The 15,784-nt window shown below is 37.1% G+C and overlaps 1 protein-coding gene and 1 non-coding gene across 4 annotated transcripts in view; both read right to left on the bottom strand.

Annotated features, from left to right (window-relative positions):
- The window catches only part of LOC149794635 (methyltransferase-like protein 27), a 39,334-nt gene extending 24,052 nt beyond the window's left edge, over positions 1-15,282 (bottom strand). The window contains exon 1 of one of the 3 annotated variants that reach the window (XM_089964243.1): positions 15,124-15,282. In XM_089964243.1, coding sequence (XP_089820369.1) covers positions 15,124-15,181 — 58 coding nt within the window. In that variant the 5' untranslated portion in view covers positions 15,182-15,282. Of the gene's footprint in view, positions 1-14,718; positions 15,017-15,123 lie in introns of those variants that run through there. The other 2 variants (XM_089964244.1, XM_089964245.1) reach the window with 2 other exon arrangements.
- On the bottom strand, positions 14,822-14,938 carry LOC149794636 (U5 spliceosomal RNA). Its single transcript, XR_016422523.1, has one exon. It is a non-coding gene; the product is annotated as a U5 spliceosomal RNA (small nuclear RNA).
- Positions 15,283-15,784: the final 502 nt, after the last annotated feature.

The following is a 15,784-nucleotide window of genomic DNA, read 5'->3' on the forward strand; positions in this document are numbered from 1 at the left end:
ATTGGTGTCCACATTTTTTCTGAAAAATGTTTTCCAAACCAAACATAACAAATTGGATGAAGTCCTTTAGACATTTCGAATGACTCGATATGAGCGAATCCAGTTAGGTAAAAATCCGGTAATGGTCCCTTTATCGATACTCGCGTCATTCCGTGCGTCGGATGACCAAATCTTTTAAAGTACACAGAACAATCTCCGTATCCAAGAAAACTTCCGGGATAACATGCAACCATATCAACTGAAATAACATCTCTGTGATTGTATTTAGTATTCCAAAGTCCGCCGTGTCCATATTCTACACAACTCAGTATTACGTCATTGAGAAAATCAAACCGAGTTGGTTTCCACGAATTTTTCTTTCTAGCAAAATGAGCCGCAACTGACGGAACAGTAAAACAGTTGCTCAATAGTTCGTCAGTGTCATCAGTATATTGCAGTGCAAGATTTTTCATTTTCTCGTGAAGAGGATTTGTTCGATAAATAACGCCATTTGGTCACACAAACTGATCAAATTGATTTTTTTCGTCCACGCAAGACTGAAATAACCATACTGACACAGGATCGTTTTTACTTATTTCGTTAATAAAATCAAACATGTCTCCGGGATAACATTTAACAGTTCGATCTCGTGGAAATATTGTTACTGCGTTAGTCCACGCGTGTGCGTTATGATCAATAATTTCGATCGAAGCTCCTTTTGATCTATATTTTGATTCATACAAAATCTCTCCTGTTATCGTCGCTACGGTTATTGGAAATTTTAATCTTTTTCCTAACTCAGCGACATCTTTGATAGACGCACCGGTATCTTTAACCATTTCTCCCCACATGTTTATTATTTTACGTCTTTTATCCGTTAGACCGTTTCCACGAGTCGAAATGGTAAAATGTTCTGTTACTCGTTCAGCCACACAATTTATTTTTGAAAATTTCATCGGCGCTAGTTTATCAATGCTAGGTTTTTCATTTATCACATAGATTCCATAAATAACCGCTGTCACAGGATATGCTCGTTCATAATACGGTTTGTCAATACCTGTCAATAGACCTGGTTTGGAATCTCTAGTTAGTATGACAGTTTTTTTATTACCGTGGACAGGATCATATTTGTCACGGATAATCCAATCATCTGTTTCTGTCAACACGACGAATTTTATTCTGAAAAGATACTTGAGATTATCAAGATAGTTGATGATAATTGCTGCTCGTTTGTTAATAGCATTAATGATATTTTTGTTGTGCATAATCTTGAACGTTGACCAGACATGAGATGCACCATCTGTGTGAAATTCTTTCTTGGCGTCGTGAATTTTATCAATCAAACCTTTATTTTTCGGATCAACCAGATCTCGTATCGGCACGTCAGGAGAAATTCTGTCGAGGTTGACTTTATCCACGCTTCAGGGCTTTATTCGGGATAATCTATCGAATTCGTTCATATTATATTTCAGACAAGTATTTAAATTAAAATATTATGTATACAATGTCTCAATGCAAATGGCTCATGGTGGGTTCATTGACTCGTTGTAATAAATCCTGTAAAACGGAATTCTGTGGACAACGCATACATAACGTTCACCGTGGAAGCTTAGGACCAATACCATGTCTGCGATGTGGTACTGGAGTGCGAGGAAAAACAGAATTATGTGGAAAGTGCGATGGAAAACGGTTCAGAGAACTTAAAAGATATTATGACAAAAAAAATTAATAATAGTGAAAATGCTATAAAATCCGTGGAGGATTATATATCAAGATTTCAGACAAACAATGATTTAAACAAATAATATTATCATATATGGAGCAAAATAAATTTGTCCCACATCCTACAATAACAAACTACGAATCAAATATTGATGGTATGATAAGAAATTGTCAGAAGAAAGTACCAGTTGGTTATATTAATAATCATGGTTATCTATTGTTTACTGTTGGGAAGAAACCTTATCTCTGTCATAGATTTATTTTCGAGTGTCACAAGGGGTTGATCAAAGACGGTCTTGTGATCGATCACATTGACGGGAACCCTCGAAATAATAATTTATCCAATCTTCGAGCTGTTACACAAAGCGAAAATAATATACATGGTAATACTGGAAGATGTAAAACAATTATAAGGAGGGCGGTAAAGTGTACAAATACAGAAACCGGTGAAGAGATTATATTTCAATCAATGAATTCAGCTGGCAAATATTTTGATGTTAATCCGCCTTCAGTACAATTTGTCGCAAAAAATATATACAAATCCACTTTCTCAAAAAAATATTAACAGAAAATCACCTTCCAATATTGTTAATGAGATAAACTACCATTATTACCTTAAATTATATTTAATAACCATTTATTATTTGAGGGGACCCAGTACTGTATAATTGTATACTAGTGAATTTTTAATTATTCAAAAGAGAGATTACTTTTGTAATATATAGTTTTCTTCGCAGATTTCTGATTTTTTATGGTCGTAATTAGTCAGTTTAACCATTTGCGTCGTAATTAATTACTCGTAGAAGTATATTTATGGTTTTTAAATACATAAACGTATTTCCCATCATACAACGTAGCGGAGTTATTTTTAGATCTGTTACGAGAAATTGAGGTAATTTGACCGTTGTTATTGATCCGCAGGTAGTTATATATAGGCAAAACATGCTGCATTTACAATCTGCTTAGAAACCGTTGTTATGGTACAAATCGATCTGTAGGTGAAACATGCTGTATTCATACCGCTTAGGACCGCTGTTATTGATTCGCAGGTTTGTATTTACAGTCTGTTTAGGAACCGCTGTTTATATATTTACAGATATATTCAGAAACCGTTGTTTTAATACAGATATATTCAGAAACCGTTGTTTTAATGTAGAAATAGTTATTTAAATGTTTTAATACAGAAAAATTTACGTAGCTATATATTATCTTCTAAAACATGTAGTGTTAGATGAATTCAATAGCTCAATTGATAACGTATCTGACTCTGATACTCACGGCCACAAGATCGAATCCCATGACTGACAACCGTCGGTGGTTTTACGCATATTAGCGATTTTTATAATTGATTGGGGCACCGCCAGCCCCGCTCCGCTCAACAGAACCCCTCCAACCACATATCACCGGTTGGTTGATACATGTTTTGTGTCACCCACGGGGTGGGGTTCTGTTGAGCGGAGAAAATGGCCTCATTTTATATTCATTCATTCATTCATTCATTACATATATTTCATTTCATTCATTCATTCATTACATATATTTCATTTCATACTTAATGAACTTGCTAAAAGACTCGAATAGAAGTTCGTTTCATAATATATGTTTGTGCCGTCCTTAATTCATTCATTGCGAACTTGCTAAAAGACTCGAATAGAAGTTCGTCTCATAATAGATCTTTGTGCCGTTCTTAATTCATTGCATACTTAAACCTGCTAAAATACTCGAATAGAGGTTCCATTCATTGAATATATGTTTGTGCCGTCCTCCCTCTTGGGCCTCTAGACCGTTGTTTGACGGGTTAGTGGCTCTCATAGGGGGTAGTATTTCGTGTGCCCGTTGAACTTGGTAGAATGCGATGGCAAGCTACGAGTTCTGTGTTGTACTGTCCTTAATTAAGATTTCACATTCATTGCATACTTACTGAACCTGCTAAAAGACTCGAATAGGGGTTCATTCATTCATTGTATACCCCTTCCTAAACCTGCTAAAAGACTCGAATAGATGTTCATAGGGGAAATATTTTTTTTTACTTTAAATATATATATACTAAATAATGAACTACGAAAATATTAATGATGTAATTGTTGCTATTAAAAAATTGGAAAAAGATGGAATTAATATATCCGATGAACTAAATCCTGGAAAAAATAGTTTCTGATTTTGAAATTTTACAAGAACGTAAAAACCAAGGAATACACACACTATCATCTGAATACAAGTTCATGAAACGGATTCAGGCGGCGATGTTTCAGTCGCTAGCTACCGTAGAAGATAATCAGGTGAAGGAATTCGTTCCTCTCTCTGCCGCAGTAGAAAAAATTAGATTGGAGTTATCCCACGAGTATGAGGAAAAGAAAACAATTAGTACTCGTATAAGACGATTAAGACAAATTATGTTAGATCGTGAAATGATCCAAAGTAATCTCGTTACTGGTGAAAATGAAAATGAAAGTTTCGGTAACTGGGGTCTCTGTCAACGCTGACCACGTGTAGATCTTTGATCAGAAATATTATTCTGAGATTATATTTATTCTGAGATTATATTTATTCTGAGATTATATTTTTTCTGAAATTATATTCATTCTGAAATTATATTTATTCTGAGATTATATTTATTCTGAGACTATATTTTTTCTGAAATTATATTTATTCTGAGATTGATGGGCTAGTTGCTACTCAGAATCATGCAAACCAATCAATTCTGTAATTTTGATGGGCTAGTTGGTACTCAGAACTATATAAAATGATCAAATTTTCAGAAAAAAATAAAATATTTTAACATTTGTTAAGGAAAATTGATGAATTTTCCAATATCATCAGGTCAAACCTCGAGCGGATCTCTAATCGATTTATCGATAAATCGTTAAAAATCAGTAAAATTAGCTCCAAAAATGAGATTTTTCGTGCGATTTTTGTTAATTTTTCTGGCAATTTTCGAAAAAAATGAGGATTTTAACTATTTAACGATAAATCAATTAGAGAACCGCTCGAGGTTTGACCTGACGAAAAATTGTAATTTGACAAATTTTCCTTGACAAATCGACTAAAATAGCTGAAAAAAATAACAAATTTGACTAAAAATGTTGAAATATTTCTGATAAAATAAAATATTAAGATCAAAGACCTATGATAAAATATTTCTGATAAAATAAAATATTAAGATCAAAGATCTATGATAAAATATTTCTGATAAAATAAAATATTAAGATCAAAGATCTATGATAAAATATTTCTGATAAAATAAAATATTAAGATCAAAGATCTATGATAAAATATTTCTGATCAAAGATCTAATCACCCCATCAGAATTACAAAACCGATTGATTTGTATAATTTTGAGTATCAATAATAAAAATTTTTTTATTTATTTATTTAGAAATATTATTTTTTTAAGTTGATCAAGCTTAATACAGGAGTGTGTATAATGTAGAATCTGATCTCTGTTACAAATGATCGCGACAATATGTTCTCGACGGAGCTTATCTAACTGTTCTTGTGTTAATAAGAAATCCTCGTTTCCGTGTTCATTAATAACTAAATTAACGTTAAATTGCTCTGTGTTTGGAGGTTGTGAAAACGCTGTTCTGATGGCGTTTTCAAGTACTTCTTTGTCATGTATAAAAACCCTCACGTGCTGGTACATTATATAATATTTACTGGATCTTTAAAATCAAAGATCTACGATTTCACATACAGATTTGTTACAAGCTCTTCTCCACGTAGGTCAATTAAGCGATTAAGGTGGTCTGTGAATTTGAAATTTATTCGTGACAAATACTGATTATGTGTGCGTAGATAAACAGGATTGGTTGGTACTTGCACGATCAAATCCCCAGGGGGAACATGTGGAGTGAACCTGTATAGGATGTATCCTTGTTGAGCCTGATTTGATTTTCCAAGATCTATTTGATAACTGCCTTCGATTACGTCACAAACTAGATTAACCGCAATTGTCGATGTTATATTAACGATTCCCGGATTCTGCCGCCGCCGTGTGGATCATTATTACATCTAAGAACAGTTGCTGATGGGGCTATTTTTCTCCATGCATCGATTATTTTAGGAAAATGTTCATCAATGACATCATTGACAGATTTTCTTAATCTATCTGGATTATAATCAGGGAACTTGTATTTAGTTGCGAAAAACCTTCTATGATCGCCCGATGATTCAAAAACCAGGTTTATGATCCTATTATGAAAATATTCAATGGTATCAGCTATATGATTTAAAATTTCTATTCGTTTAATAATTTCTTCACGCGAAGATGTCAAATCAGACAAATATTCATAAAAAAGAACACGTAAATTAGCTAGTTGTTCTTCGTGATCTGAATTTATGATATCAATGACATTATTGATATTTATATCGTAAAATGAATTATACAGGTTATTACCGTTATCAGCGTTGTGTAAAAGCCAATAATGTTCACCAATATTATTGACACGAAATTAATCCCGTTTATCCCATACCCGTTTGTCTATGTTCCACCAAAAACTCGTATAATTCATTTTAATATTATGATGAAAACTCTTCGTCGATGTAAAATCAGCCCGAGTTGGTTCTGGTATCTGTGCAGGTATTGGTGGTGATATTTCAGGCCAACCTAGCACGGATCTGATTGAAGATTGATAAATATATACGACGTAATCAGGCGAGTTTATTTCAACCGTAGAAGACAGCGTCGGCTCATGAACATTAATGGATATTTTTGCTTCTTTTCCTGTAATTGATTTTATTCTACGCGCAAATTCATCATTGATTTGTTCGATCTCATAACTGCCAGTTGGTATTCCAACAACAACCCAGTCAGGTGTTCCATCGGGTTTCTTTTAATCAACAAATACAAGCGAATTATTTGCTGGTGTACCATTAAATGATCTCGATCTGATATTTGGCCAACTATGGTATACTCGTAATTGCGCTAGTGCAATTTCATTTGCGCGAATTGCAGTTGGAAAATTGATGTTAAATTCAGGATTAATCGAGCTTAGCGAGATCATCGTGGTCTTGTGCGGGGTTGTGTTCGTCACGATCTGCTGGAGTAATTCCGTCATTATTAATACTCGTACCTTTAACAGCGCAGTTGTATATTTTAATCATCTCCGAAAACTCAAAATCGGATATAATTCCATCACTGAGACTCGCTGATAACAACGAGGATAACCTCGTGTATGCGACAGTTCCTATGTGTAATTTTATCTTGTAATCGGATAATATTTCATTCGTGCAAGTACATATTTTTTTTGCAATGATGTTAAGCAGACCTGCAATCGTTGTTGCTGCTGCTGAAATACAAATAGTCACAGCTACTGGTGCCATCATTGTTACCGCGGATAATATTATTCCAGCTCCAGCAACAACAGCGGATACCGAATAAACAACAACCTCAACGATAACTAATCGTCGTTGATACTTTTTTATTTTTACTGTATATTGTTCGACTCGATCTTTTAAGTTCGTTTGCCATTCACGCGCTTGATTGTACCTAAATTTTTGAACGTCGATTGAGGTACTCATTATATTTTATGCAGTAACCAATTGAGGTGTTTCAGCTACAAATTCCAAACACCACCAGAAAGATGTTGCGGTTAATTTCTTATCAGCTGCTTCCAGAATAAATATTTCCTCGTTTCCGTTATTTAATATAACAGATACAACCCCGGAAAACTTATCAGTTGAATGACGCCATGGATACGTTGTAAATATTTCAAATTTTTCAGCACTAAACACAGACAGCCTGTACACGCCAGTGACTGTTGCGGTATATTTGATAGTTTTATTTTGCTGCGACCATGTTGCGAATCCAGATGATACCGTGTATATGATGTTGGTAATATGCCCGGGAGTTATTCCCGCTGAAATTTTAATCAAACTGGTTTTATTAACGATCTCAGGAATCCCCGCTACGATGTTTTGCTGTGTTTGTTTGATCGTGTCTAGGTTAGTTTTGATATCAACGAGTTTTATGTCAATGGCGTGCGGAGTGCCGAAGAATTTATCTATGGCATCATCGGTTTTTTGAAAATTTCTTCGAAATCTTCCAAAAGCGCCTACGTGAAGATCATACTCGGCGCGCAACGTGGATAATTTACCGTCAACGGTGCCATAGTTGACGTCAACGTATTTTTTTTGTTGCTGTGTCTTCGTCGGATGTTGGATCTCTCAAAACTACTATCTTATTCCCGTTCATGCTACGTTCACCTGTCATTGTGTCACCGGTATTTCTCATGCGATTAGCAACACTTGCTATAATTTGATTTCTGACGGTTGTAAACGATATATACTTGAATCCCTAATTCTGCCGCTGTGAGTAAACACGGGTATATTATCCGTAACTGCACCAAGTACTCGTCGAATTATATCATTCCATTTGATATTGCTTGTTTTTAGTTTACCATGTTGATCCTGAAAAATAACAACCTCATCTGGGTCAACTCCAGCCAGGTTCATAATATCAGCGAGGTCATCCTTAGTCGCGTACTTCGACAGATCAATGTCATCGGACTTTTTCTTAACGCGTGAAGAAGATCTTCTTCCGTAAATATCAACCATTATATAAGATCTAAGATCCAATATCTGTTTAAAACGCTTTACGCGCAACGAAGCGGTTGCTTGTATAATCATGCACGACTTTATGTGGCGGTTGGGATGATTTTGATATAGCGTTAAGTACATCAATTGCCTCACGGCCACATATTGGTGGATCTGTCATTGCTTGTGTGGGTAGCGTTGAATACCAAACTCTGGAACCAGAGGTTCTTGCGTGAAGTGGTGCAACATACTTGATAAATTCACTGGGTGGAGCTAACCCGTATGAATCAAAATAAATGATTCCACGTGGATCAACCGCGTATGATACCCAATGAGTACCAGGTCCTGAATTCGAGTCGAGATTAATAATACCTGTTTCGAGTTTGTTTGGTTGTTTGGTAATTGATCTCGCATAAAAACACCTCTGAAGTTTTTTATTTTTAATCGTTTAGCAGCATCAAGTAAATCAAAATTTGATGCTGGAGCATCTAACGAAGTGATCCTGGAAGCCTTAAACCTCTTCCCCAACGAGATCCCGGTAATCTTAAGCCGCGTCTCTTTTTTTGTATCCCTTTCCTGTTGCTTTCTTTAGAGCCATTCCAGGAGCTGTTCCAACAGCACCTAACGCGGGTGCTTTTGCTACTGCTGGCGCGGCAGCAGCTATTAACGCTGGAATAGCTGCGAGAAGTGGAAAAATACCACCTGTTTTAACCGAATCCTTAATCGCACCCGCAGAGAGATTAAGTTTGACGCATGTTTTTGATTGTTTTGCGCCGTTGAAATGTTTAAGCTGGCGTTCTGATAATGATAGTTTATTTTGACCACCCGTGATCTGATCTCGCTTTAGTGATATTTTCATTCCGCAGTTTTTTGCTGAATTTGATTGAAGGTTTTTAATCTGACCAGGAGTCAGACTAACACTAACGTGATGATATGGCATTTTATGATAAATACTTGCCACGCTCCAAATAGTGATTAAAGATTTTCCACTGGTGCATCAACAACTCTCATTCGACCACTACCACCTTCAAGTAACATCGCTTTATCGCTGAGTATAACCGCGATTGCTCTGTAATCAACATTACCTGTATCTAATGTTGCTTTAAGATGTATATCAACGATAGATTGTTTTGATAGATCAAGATGCTCCAGTGAAAAATAATAAATCGGATACAAAGTTCTGAAATCATGTTGTGATATTTGCAACCCAGTATCTACATTTTGATCATGTCCCATGCATGGCATCAAACGATGATATGCACGTCCTATATGATTTTGTGCATAATTTAGTTGTATATTTTCTGTTGGTTCTTGTTGTCCGTTTATCCGTAAGGAAATATTTGTGAGACTTAGTTGGTCAAATATCATATGAGAGTTAACTTGATTACCTAATCGATCACGGTTTTGAAACGCAATAAAAATATGCCCTGGTGCAGAAACACCTTGTTGTGATGCTATATGCCATGTAAACTGACCGTTAACGTTAGTTTGCATACTATCTGTGCTTGTTGTTAACCATGACAACAAGGATTTACCACCTGTGTCCATGAAAGAAATCAATTTCTGTTCTTCTGCGATCGTTGGAGTCATTACCGGCATCCACAGTGAAAGTTTCGATAATACTACTTTACCGGCATCACCAATAGGTCTCCACAGAGCATCGTTATCATCACCCTTTCTTACAAGAACAACCGTGTGCCTAGCTCCAAAAATAACCTTTTTAACATTCCTACAAAATCCAAAAATACGCGACAGTGGAATTGTACATGAAAGTCTTCTATTGTCTCCTAGCAACATATTTCTACGCGCTGCAGATCCCAGGTTGAAATTTTCATTAGCACCATGAACCACTGGCGCCACATCAGCGTCAGCGTTATTGACATTGTTTCTTGGTCGTCTTATATTATACGGATCGCTTTCAGGGTTATTCGAATTATCTTTCACAAACATCATTGTGGGACCTGCTGATCTTGTATAATCATCAGAATATCTTGCCAACCCTATTATTGTTGTAGCAACGTCGACATCATTCTGAATCGATTCAATATTTTTTCCATCAATCATATACGTGGCGCTACTAATAATGCCATGATCCCGTTGTTGAGAAAATCAACTTCTACTGCATCATTGTAATTAGTATCATCCGTTTTTATAATTGTACCTTCTACCTCAATAAAAGCCTCAGCGGGTAGAAAATATCTACTTGTGTCATGAACTTGTAGTTCAATTCTTCCTCCACGTTGATCTGGTGTTCGTGCGTCATAAGAATAAAACTGATAATCACGTACCGATTCATCTTTAAGGACAGGTGCTTCCATGTCAAATGCTGTGTCGGATACGCGCTTGAACATTTTATTATAATTATTTTCGTCTAACACGTTGATTACCGCGTTCGGAAAATTCCACCTCGGGATGCTCCACTTTGGGAAGTTCCACTTCCTGATATTAAACTTGAGATATTATTTCCCGATTCACCGAGTCCCCGATCTGCCAACGCTGCTAGTTTTTGATTTGCAGCTTGATTTATTATTTTACTTACGTCTGCGGGCATAATTTCAGTACTTGCCAGTTTCACTGGTGGTTGTTGTTTTCGTCTTATTAATCGTGCTAGTCTATCTTTGATTGCCGAGAACGCCTTACCAGCAACATTGACAATTGCACCAGGAGCTTTTTCACGAACAATATCAATAGCTTTCATCGATAATTGTTTTGCAATAGGCGCTGCTTTTGGGGATAACCTTGTAAATAATCCCTTAATAACATCACCAAGTCCATCTCCTTAAATAACCCTATAGAGTGGTAATCGTGAGTTTACCGCTCTGACCGATACGGATTTGCGATGATTATTGTGTATGATCATCTTGTTTTATTTACCATTTATTTAATCGCGGTGACTAATCATCAACGAGCTCGTCAATAAGTTCCCGGTAAACGCCAATATCCATGATACCACCTTGAAACAATTGCCGACAAATATCAGCTGCTTCATTGGTTATTTCTGGTGAATTATTTCCGGCACGTTTTCCCCCTATGAGAACTTCTAACCGTGACACATCATTGGTGATATTATCAGGACATAAACCAGATTCTGTTTTAGGTTCATCTTGCGGTGTTTTAAATACTGGCGGTTGCATTACCGGAGAAAGTACTTCAGTGGTGACCTGGGGTGTGCCAGATGAATCACTTTGAAATCCACGTGGTGAATCTACCGGAGTGATGTCATTACCGGCGCAGAATTTTTTTTACTAGTTTTTTGTTGTCTTTCTTCTTGTTGCAAGGGTGGAGGAAGCTGACATGAAGACTCTTGCGATGGAGAAGGTTGTTTTCGTTGCCGCAGTCGAGAACGTTGTTCTTTATTAAGTCTTTCTACTTTTTCATCAAGTATATCGAATCTGAGATAATTACGTTTTGCTCGTTTTATGTTGTAATGTATACGATATACCCATTTCTTAAAATTATTATCGTTCACTTTTTCATGGCCGGGTTTTAATATTTTAGATTTATATTGCATACCAAGGAGTATTTTTGCCGGTAAATCATCTTCCTTAGAATTTATAATATCTTCGATAAAATCTTCATTAAATTTTTCAATGAGATTAATATTCTCTCTTACTGGTTCATATGCAAGTTCGACTTCAGTACGAATTTTACCAGCATATTCAGGTATTTCTTCGTGTGCAAGTTGAGCTGCAGCTATTTCCCTGGCTATGCCAGGTGGAAGATCTCGTGAAAGTGTTTTTGTTTGTTTAGTTCTTTTTGCTATTTTTTCAGTTACTTGAAAAAGACCTTCCTCTTCCTTTCCACCTTCCTTATCTACCTCCTCCTTAGTTTTTCCCTTGATTGCGGTTAAAACCTTTCCAGTAACCGCAGTGATGGGTTTAAATAGTTTTTCAATGTCTTCTTCGTACTCAACTCGTGCATTTTGACGTTCTTGCAAGTTTTTTCTAAATGAATCTCTAACAGGAAAAAAATTTTGATTGCTGCTAATCGTTCTCGAGCTATCCTTGCTGTATGAGATTCCGGATGTACCATTTTATTATAACATAATGATTTAATTATAGCAGCAGAGGGTGCCATGACCTCAAGTTGGTTCGTTTTTTTGTAATCTCGCGAGTTTTCAATTTACGAAAATAAATGGTCTAATTAACCGGAGTCCTCAAGCAAATGTTCAGCTCGAAAGAAGCCTTATTTCAGTTTTTTGACGCTTCCAAAGTCTGTCTGTTCGCCCCCTCTGCTGCTCACTGAAATAGCATTATGGTCCGCTAGCTTAAAAGGTAGGATTTCAGAGTTTATTATATTTTCCTTGTTTTGATCATCTACATACATTCTGTCTAGTCTCGAGGCTCCATCGTTTTTATAGTGATATGTAAATTGATTCCCTTTTGGATTTTTGAATCTGTATGAATCTGTTAGTGAGTGTTCCTCTATCAGGTTGGATGCGGTGGGGGCAAGTTCTTTGTCAAAATCAGACATTCCTCCCTTCCGGTCCAAGTCTGATATAGTGCAATTAAAGTCTTCAGCTATCAACATGTGTTCGAGGCTGAAGTCTCTTAGGTATTCTTGTAAGGTTTGGTAGTAGTGTCTCCTATGTGTTTTATTTCCTGGTGCATATATGTTAATTATGTGTATGTTGTTGATAAAAATGCGTAATACCCTGCCTTTTAGTGTGTCGGGTATGTTGTAGTTTTTCCATTTATTATTTTTTATGTTCTTATTTAAAATGAAAGCTACTCCTGATCTTGGGTTAATTAGATCTTTTTGTACTATGAGTGTAGCATCCAAATTGTTTTCCAGGTATTTTATTACTTGAATGTTTATGTCATGTATTTCCTGTAATAGCATAATGTGATAATTTCTTGCAAAATGTACGAGTTGTCTGGCTTTATCATGGTTTAGTCCATTACAATTTAGAGATAGAATGCGTAGTGCTTGCTCCATTTCCATAGAGAAAGTATATAAGGGTTACTGAGTGTTTATTATGCATTATGAGTTTTGGCAGTGGTTGTTTGTGGTGGTTTGTTAGCGGTTATGGTTTTTGGTTGGTGTTTTAGTTATTGTTTTGTATTTTGTTGGTGTACTGTTTGGGTGATCCCTGTTTATGTTGTTATCTTTATGTGCTTGGTTGATAGTGCTGCTTCTTGTTGTTGGTGCTGCTTCTTGCTCTTGTGCGGGCATATGAGTTTTGCTGGTTGTTGCACGCTGATTTCGTGTGAGGTTACTTTTGGCGTTTTTGGTGGAGTCTGATATAGGTTGTTTTCGTCTTTGTTGTTCCTTGTCATGGTTTTTTTTTTGGTCTTGATTTCATTTAGTCCGGATTGCTTGTTTTTCCTGGTTTTTTTTTTTTTGTTTCGTAGTTCTACAGTTTGATAATTTGTTTCAGTCACACTTCCTTCGTTTGGTTCTATAGTTTGGTGATCTGTTTCGGTCACAGTTTCACCGTCCGCTTCTGCCTGCGGAATATCGTGCCTATCCTCCATATCCGCCTCTTCTTCACTTTCAATGGCTCCATCCTCTGCCGCTGGAGTTGCTGGGGACTGGGGCTGCTCCGCGCTGACAGTGCCCCGGTCCGGCTCGCGGTCCGAGACCTCATCATCGTCGGATATGTATCCTAACACATCATCATTGGTCGCCATCGCCGCCGCATATGTAGCCCGTCCACTCGCCTCTCTACATTCTCTTCGTATGTGGCCCTTTTTTCCACAAGCGAGGCAGGGGCGTGTTTGGTTGCACCCTGGGTACCACGAGTGTACCACGAACCCATGCTCTTTGAAAAACTCCGGTATTTTGTCCACCTCTGCAGCATCAGTTTGCAAAATTCTTTTGCCCGTCTTCATTGTCGGGAAACCCCGAAACTAGACTGGGTATCTAGTACGTCTCGATACCCAGTCTAGTTTCTATGCCCTCCTTAAATAATTCCATCGGAAACTCATTCGGGTATCTGGTAATGTGGATATCAATGTATTTCCGTTTTGTAAGCCTAGTTATGGGTGGTGGTGTTGTAATCAGGACTGTCTTTCCTTTGATAGTAAAACTCTCAAATTTAATAAGCTTTGTTTTGTTTTTAGGATAGATCAGTATAATCCCTCTTCCTATATTTGTGATGAATTCGATATTTTCAAGGGTTACTCCCCTGGAGGCTAATGCCCCTAGAATTTCGGGGGTTGCCGGTCTTTCCGCCGCATGGACTTGGGACAGATCTACCGCTTGGACATAATCCCATCTTTCTGCGGTGAAAAGTCTGCCTTCTTCCGTTTCGGTGAAGGCGTGCTTGGGTAAGAGTTGCTTACATACCTCTTCGCTGTTCATCTTGTATGAGTGAAACAGTATGGTTAGTTGTATTGATATACGGTAAACCTCACAATTTAATGTGTAGTCGTGATGTGTGTTTCGATAGGGTCTGAACCTGTACTTAAAGGGGAAGTGCTATTTTAGTGGAAAATGTCGTGTAATGAAGAATAAAGAGAAAGATTGGAACGGACTCACCAAAGGGTTCGGTTTCCCAGCTGGATTCCGCTTGCTCCTGAATCATTGTTTACCTTCCTTTTTTATCCAGACTAATTTTTCCACTTCAAAGGGTTCGGCTTCCAAGCTAGTTTCCACTTTCTACTGATTACATAATCCTTCCTTTATCCTCAGATAATCTTTGGTAATCTTTAGTAAAAGGCGAAAGATTAATACGATGTGAAGAGAAACCTTACAGGGGTTGTCCTGTAAACACTGATTACCCTACACCACTCGCCCATCCTTTGATTTCCGTCTATTTATGGCGCACAGCTCCAAGTTTCCAAACGCCATTGTATTACGTAAGACGCGCGTCTTTGTATAAATGTAATTTGACCAGTTTTACCTCTCAAAATAATGTATTTGGACGAAAATAATTTTACTTACCATGTAATCTTGTACACTGATTGCTACATAACTCTACTGACAACAGGTTCAACTCCATCTTGGTGTACAACCTCTTGGGTCTATAAATAATCGCACTGTGATTTCCTTATCGTCTAGCGTCTGCATTCCGAGTATCATGTAGAATTACATCTTTGTCGGGGAAGATTAACTGATGATATTTGTTACCATAGCAACAGCTGTTACGTCGCTGATCTTTGAGGATTTGGAAGAGGCCAGTGGAAATGAGCGAAGGGATGGGAGATGGAATTTAACGGATTAATATCCACTTGTCGGGCAACATGGGTCGAGTTTCACGTGCGTGCGTGCGTGTGTGTGTGTGTGTGTGTGTGTGTGTGTGTGTGTCGGAGAGGGGTGGATAATAAGGTGTAAAAATGTTTTAATTTAGGTATCAGTCGTCAACATAAATCATGTTCAATCAGCTGTAACTGAATAAATCAGGATAGGCGAGGGGGAGGGGAGCGATTGTTAAACTAAATTAACACTTGCTTGCTAAATAAAGACAACAGTAAAAAAGAAACACAAATTTCGCGTTTCTCCAGTATCTGTTATCTGTTTCAGCTCAGACAATGCCGACCGCGTTACAAAACTTGTCAGATGTTGCCGATTTACATATGTGGATAAAAGACAAACTGAAAAGAAA

Source organism: Sinohyriopsis cumingii, chromosome 7 (assembly GCF_028554795.1).
Source record: "Sinohyriopsis cumingii isolate HCF-2022 chromosome 7, ASM2855479v2, whole genome shotgun sequence".
NCBI classification, from domain to species: Eukaryota; Metazoa; Mollusca; class Bivalvia; order Unionida; family Unionidae; genus Sinohyriopsis; species Sinohyriopsis cumingii.